At 40.9% G+C, this 6,770-nt stretch overlaps 1 protein-coding gene across 2 annotated transcripts; it reads left to right on the top strand.

The window, feature by feature from the left end:
• Positions 1 to 816: 816 nt before the first annotated feature.
• Positions 817 to 6,478, top strand: LOC136512645 (MLO-like protein 1). 2 transcript variants are annotated; one of them, XM_066506605.1, is made up of 15 exons: positions 871 to 945; positions 1,186 to 1,241; positions 1,364 to 1,421; positions 1,906 to 2,138; positions 3,448 to 3,564; positions 3,644 to 3,698; positions 4,091 to 4,182; positions 4,352 to 4,426; positions 4,507 to 4,595; positions 4,700 to 4,749; positions 4,928 to 4,968; positions 5,324 to 5,533; positions 5,623 to 5,690; positions 5,801 to 5,861; positions 5,957 to 6,478. In XM_066506605.1, exons 3-15 carry the CDS (start codon positions 1,364 to 1,366, stop codon positions 6,176 to 6,178), a joined length of 1,371 nt encoding a protein of 456 aa, XP_066362702.1. In that variant the 5' UTR covers positions 871 to 945; positions 1,186 to 1,241; the 3' UTR covers positions 6,179 to 6,478. The 2 variants fall into 2 exon arrangements, with proteins under 2 accessions (XP_066362701.1, XP_066362702.1); XM_066506604.1 differs by having other exon boundaries at positions 817 to 1,241.
• The last annotated feature ends 292 nt before the right edge of the window (positions 6,479 to 6,770 follow it).

Raw genomic sequence — 6,770 nt, 5'->3', positions numbered from 1 at the left:
CAGTACTTTTTTTTTTTTGATACGGTATCCTATATTATAGAAATTACTAGTTTTTTTTCATTAGAATTGTCCTTATGGCTCAATATATAAGAGGCAACCTGATTTATTGGGGACGTACCTCGGTGGGAGACGTGAGTGCCATTTATATGAATCGAACTCGCTTCTGTTCCCTTGCTCGCAAGGCACGTCTGTGACCACGGTCTGTTCCCTTGCTCCCAAGGCACGTCTAGTCAACGTCAGTTTCCACAAATTCAAAAAAAAAAAAAACATCAGTTTCCACCAATTTTAGGCCTGCGTAGAAAAAGAACGCGTAAAGAGTTTTTTTTAGGGGAGAACGCCTATATAGTTAGTCCTTCCTAGAAGCGTTTTCACGAGAAACCGTACAAGAAAAAAATTTAATTAAAATAAATTAGTCTGACTCAGCATCTCTATTTTGTTTGTAGTAAAAATAGAGGCTACGTGAAAAACGCGGCTAGAAAAAACTATTAAAAAATAGATACTATTTTTAATTTAAACAATTTATAAACTGTATCACAAACACACTACTCATTTTGATGTTTTCGCTACTTGGACAGCTATAGCCTAAGAAGCTACAGTGAGCAGGCTATTTATGTTTAGACACACGAATTAAGAAATAGTAAAAATGTTTAGTCCATAAAAAATAAGAATAAGAAATAGACAGAAATAAAGATGTACATGTGTTGAAAAGAAAATTATCAAAAGATAAGAAATATATATTAAAAATTATTATTATTATTATTTTGGAACAAATTTGAATGCCAGCTAAGTCCCTAGCCGCGAGCGGTGAAGCGATTGCCGAAAAAAAAAAGGCCAAAACAAACACGGTGGTCGGTGGAGCGCCGCGGCTGTTCTCAGTTCTCACTCTTAGCCTGGACTGGAGCAGTTCCTCAGTTCTCAGCTTCCAGTACTAGTAGGAAAGTAGAAATTCCTAGCGCGTAGCGCCGCTCCTTCCATTTCCGCCTCCGCGCGCGACCAGCCCCGCCGCGCCCGAGCGTTTCCTTCCGGGAGCGGCGAGACGGTTCACGTGGGACACGCGAGCCCTTTATTTCGACGCTTTCTGCGGGGGGCAAGGGAGGCCGGAGCGGGGCTGACGGGCGATGGCGGCCGAGGGCGAGGCGGCGGCGCTGGAGTTCACACCGACGTGGATCGTCGCGGCGGTCTGCTCGCTCATCGTGCTCCTCTCGCTCGTCGCCGAGCGATGCCTCCACTACCTCGGCAAGGTGTGTATGCATGCGATGCGACCACTGCTCTGTTTTCCTGGAATCACTCGGCCATTCTGTTCGATACGCCGTCGTCGTCCATGGCGCTGATCTGGGAGACCGGCCTGGGTCGTGTCCTGCAGATGCTCAAGAACAAGAACCAGAAGCCGCTCTTCGAGGCGCTGCTCAAGGTCAAAGAAGGTGCCCCCATTTCTTCTCCATCTTGTTTCGCTCCGACGCTTATCGTAGGAGTATTGCATGCACAAATGGTTTGATTGTTACTAAGAACACAGGTGATTGTTTTTTTTATAACAAACACAGGTGATTGGTTGTCCTCTGGAGAAGAGGATGACAAAGAAATCTTTATTTTTTATTAAGAAAACTTTTGATTCAAAAATTTGTGTTATTTTTCTTTCATGGGTTTCCTTGAAACCGGGTGATTGGTTCAAAGAATGTTTGATTGTGATGGTTGGTTCTCTATTGCACACTAAAAATCATCTCAGAAAAAACTTTTGTGATTTAACGGCAAAAAGATGCAACTTTCTCAAGGTCTGCGATGCCTAAACCAATGGGCCTGTTGCAAAATCTTCGTCTTCCTTTCCTTTCCTTTCCTCTATGATTCCGGACAAGATAAATTAAGATGTTTACCACACAAACTTTAGCTCTTTGTCTTTGTGTGATGCAGAGCTGATGCTTCTGGGGTTCATCTCCCTGCTGCTGACGGTGTTCCAGGGGATGATCCAGAGGACATGCATCCCTGAACACTGGACATTCCACATGCTGCCATGCGAGAAGCCAGATGAAAAGGCCGGTGAGACCGCCACCACGGAGCATTTCGTTGCTGTCGGGACCCTTGGCAGGATCGGCAGGCGCCTGCTGAGTGAAGGCGCTGCTGGGGCTGAGCACTGCCAGAAGAAGGTGATCAGACTCTTGGAATTGGAATTTTGGCGTCCATTGCAATTATTTTTGTCTTTGTTTGATGAAGTGGCGTCAAACATCTGGTGTCCTATGCGACAAAAGAGTATACAGAAGCTAAAAGACAAGTTTTATAGGACAGTAATTAGACCTGCTATGTTGTATGGTGTAGAATGTTGGCCTACGAAAAGACGATGTGTTCAACAGATAAGTGTCGCGGAAATGCTTATGTTGAGTTGGATTTGCAGTCATACAAGAAGGGATTGAGTTTGGAACGATAATATACGTGATAGATTAGGGGTAGCACCAATTGAAGAAAAGCTTGTCCAACACCGGTTGATATGGTTTGGACATGTCCAACGAAGACCTCCAGAGGCACCGGTGCGTAGTGGAATCTTAAGCCAGGATAGTAACGTGAAGAGAGGCAGAGGAAGACCGAAGTTGACTTGGGTAGAGGCAATAAAAGGAGACTTGAAAAGATGTAATATAGCCAAAGACTTAGCCTTAGATAGAAGTGCTTAGAAAACAGCTATTCACGTGCCTGAACCTTGATTGTTTCTGCTGGGTTTCAACTCTAGCCTATCCCAACTTGTTTAGGACTTAAAGGCTTTGTTGTTGTTGTTGTTGTTTGTTTGAGCCGTGACGGTCGGTTAGATGAAAATTAGTAAGATATGATGTTGACTTGCATCCACCAAATAATTTGTTAGACCTCCATAGCTGGAATGACACATGTTGGATAGACCAACTAAACATGATTAATGTTGTTTCAGTTTTAGAACGTGATGAAGCCATGTTCTGCTGTCAATTTCTAATTTTCTATGTTTGTCGCTTTGGGCTGGCTTCCAAGTTGGAATACTGTAATTCAGGTGGAGAGACTGGTACATGCGACTTGGTAGTAGTTGGCACCATTGACAGAAAATGAGGGTTGGCATGATGCCTTTCTCTAGTATAAATCTTTTAATCTGTGTTAGATGAGGAATTTATTTAGACAATTCAAATTGATGATTACAGTACTATGTTTTTTAGAGGAGATCAGATGAGCACATGATTGGTTAAAACATTCAAGTGTTTTATCATCACGTGGTTGCTTAAGATGTTACTCCTTTTTAGCGTAGTCCTAGATTGAAAACAACCTTCCTACAACTTAGTTGTTGCTACCTTTCTTTTTTAGCATAGATGATAACTTCATACCTTTCTTTTCTCTCTCTTAACTAGTAAATGGTGCTAGAAAGATTCATCAATCGAGGTGTTTCTTCTTACTAATGTTTTAATTTTAATGGTGTATCTAAGTTGTACTGTTTATTTCTTACAGGGAAAAGTTCCACTTCTGTCCCTTGAAGCCATACATCAGCTGCACATTTTCATATTTGTTCTGGCAATCACACATGTTATTTTCAGCGTCACAACTATGCTTTTAGGAGGTGCACAGGTATGCAGCTTTTGGCATGCCTTGCAGTTTAGCAGCAACTACTTTTGCTGTCTGTTTCTTACTGTATTTTATTACTCAGATACACCAATGGAAACAGTGGGAGAATGGAATTCAAAAAGATGCTCCTGGAAATGGTATCAGGATCTAGCTTATTACTCATATTTTATTGCAGTGCCAGACTTGCATCTGAAGTAGTCTTTTAGTCTTCTTGTGTGACTGCAAATCGATTTAAGGAGCTTTTTTGTTTTTGAGATCTTTTATGCTCCTTGAAAAGGTACCAAAACTATAACATGGGAGGTACCAAAATTTAGTATATGTGGTACTGATTTCTGGTGCTAGTGACTAAATTTTGGTGTCGGTGCCTCCCTAGTTGTAATTAGTGGTACATTTTGGTACTTCTATAATAAGGATCATAAAAAGGGTGTTCTTTATGATATGTTTATATTTTTTCTTTATGATATGTTTATTTGTGCTCGTAAAAGAAGAAACACTTTTTTTTAGTATATAAAATGGACTGAAATTTCAGGGCCTAAGAAGGTAACCCATGTACGTCATCATGAATTTATCAAGAAACGTTTTAAGGGTATTGGCAAAGATTCTATAATATTGAGTTGGCTGGTAAGTAATGTGTTTCATGTATTCTTTTATCTTCTATCTTTTTGTATGTGGCAAAACTTCGTTTATTAGTCAAGTTTGCATACACATTTTTTATCTTATGGTAATTGCTTTCTGTTACCATTGGTGAACTTTTTACAAAAGACTGTATTCACTTTCCTTTCTTTTTCAGCATTCTTTTGGTAAGCAGTTTTATAGATCATTATCTAAATCAGATTACACCACAATGCGTCTTGGTTTTATCATGGTAAGGATCGGCCCAAATGATAAGCTAATGTTGAGTTCTTTCCTGGCCTGTAAACAAGGTTTTTTTTTCCCTCATTGCAGACTCACTGCCCTGGAAATCCAAAATTTGATTTCCATAGATACATGGTAAGGGTTTTAGAGGCTGATTTTAAGAAAGTAGTAGGCATAAGGTAATCCATAGAATGGCGCACATGTTTATATATTCTTTTATTAAGTTTGATGCAAATCTTCTTTCGTGAATAAACTTAACCGTGTTGTTTCTATTCCCTTGTAGCTGGTACTTGTGGGTCTTTGTGGTTATATTTCTATTGCTGAATGTTAACGGTAAAACTTAGCTACCCTTTGTTAACAGAAAAGACCTTCATTATTTCTATTTTCCCGCGCTGTCTGTGCATGACGAGTTAATTTGTCCTGTTCAACAGGCAGCTAGGTACTGTTGTAATATTTCAGTATGTATTTAAGCTTCTGAGAACAACTTACCACTTGTTCCATTAACCTGCAGGCTGGCACACATACTTTTGGATTGCTTTCCTTCCCCTTTTTGTAAGTGCTTAAGTTTTGTTGTTTTAAAGTGCCAATCTAGTTTTCTCTAATGTCTAAATTATGAAGATCGCTAAAAAGGACCCATGAACTCTTGCATTGGAGACATATGTCAATACTTGCTTGCTTGATGTTAACTTTTGACCATTTTAACTTGGCCTTTACAGGGGAACTAAACCTGGTACCCTTTTACCGTGTACTGATTTTCTCAAAGTCATGATGAAATAAATCATTTGCTTTAATTATAGGCTGGGCTTTGCACATAATCTGAACAATATAATTAACTGTTGATGATCCTTGACCACTGCATACCTATTCAGTATTAGGTGCTTACTGGACAGCTCTTTACTTCTTGCAGCTTCTGTTAGCTATTGGCACTAAGCTTGAGCATGTCATAGCTCAGTTAGCCCATGATGTAGCTGAGAAGCACACAGCAATCGAGGGTGATGTGATTGTAAAACCATCTGATGAACACTTCTGGTTCGGCAAGCCTAGGATTATCCTTTACCTGATCCACTTCATCCTCTTTCAGAATGCATTTGAGATTGCATTTTTCTTCTGGATACTGGTAAGCAGTTTGATGCATCATTCGTAAACTGCACCGAGATGTGATAACTGAACACGAACAACATTGTTGACCCTCCTTATCTTTTCTAGAGCACTTATGGATTCGACTCATGCATCATGGGACAAGTTCGTTTTATTGTGCCGAGGCTTGTCATCGGGTATTTTAATCATTTCAAATGCCTCCAGTTTATTGTCCATTTATGCCATGAGGAAAAGGCAAACCTCAATATGTTCTCTTGACACTTGCATCCACGCTTTGTACTTGCAGGGTTGTTATTCAGCTTCTATGTAGCTACAGCACCCTACCTCTGTATGCAATTGTAACCCAGGTGCGTCAGCTTTCACATGTGGTTTGTTTATACAGACTGTTATCCTCAAAACTCCTATTTCGATGATTAAACGTTTTGTTCCCTTGTGCATAAAGATGGGGAGCTGCTACAAGAAGGAGATCTTCAACGAGCATGTGCAGCAGGGCGTCCTGGGCTGGGCTCAGAAGGTCAAGATGAGGAAGGGACTGAAGGGAGCTGCAGCTGCTACTGCTAGCAAGGACGAATCGACGATCAATGCCGATTCGGCAGGACCTTCTGTTAAGATTGAAATGGGGAAGGCTGGGGAGGATGTTGAGGTCGTTGGAAACACAGGGTGATGGGACAGTAGGGTGCTCGTGTTGTAATGATGTAATATGTTCATATGCCATCATTTTTTTGTAGATGGTTGTTGCAGCAGCCGTGAAGTAGTGTTCTAGTTTGTCGTAATATCTTGAAGCCATACAATGGCAGTTGTGGTCTGTGCATGTCATCACCTGGACCCTGGGCCTCCTAATAGGATTAGGAGTGGGTGAGTTTAGGCCCGTTAGCGTTGTCTGTTGTTGGTCCAGTAGGAACCAGAGTCCTATATATACTAGCATGTCTGAATGGATAAGGGGATATCAGATGATTTTTTTTTGTCGAAATCTTGTTATCTGTGATGACTTTGATGATTGCTACGAGTATGTTCCCGTTGCATACATCAATTTCATCAGCTGAAGGCCAATTTATGGCCATTATCTGCAAGGGGAGGGATGCTCTTGGCCAATAACTTCAGATCATCAATCTTATTGTCGGTCGCAGAGAGGAAATCAAGACATACTTGACGGTCATCGCTTCAGATGCGTTTCGGACTGGTTTCGAAACGTTAGACCTTGCGGCATGTCTAATGTATTAAGGTTGATCGTTGGTTTCAACATAAGGACTACACTT

Source organism: Miscanthus floridulus, chromosome 16 (genome assembly GCF_019320115.1).
Source record: "Miscanthus floridulus cultivar M001 chromosome 16, ASM1932011v1, whole genome shotgun sequence".
In the NCBI taxonomy this organism is placed as follows: Eukaryota; Viridiplantae; Streptophyta; class Magnoliopsida; order Poales; family Poaceae; genus Miscanthus; species Miscanthus floridulus.
The sequence above is the reverse complement of the archived record's forward strand: the minus strand, read 5'-3'. Positions and strand labels throughout refer to the sequence as shown.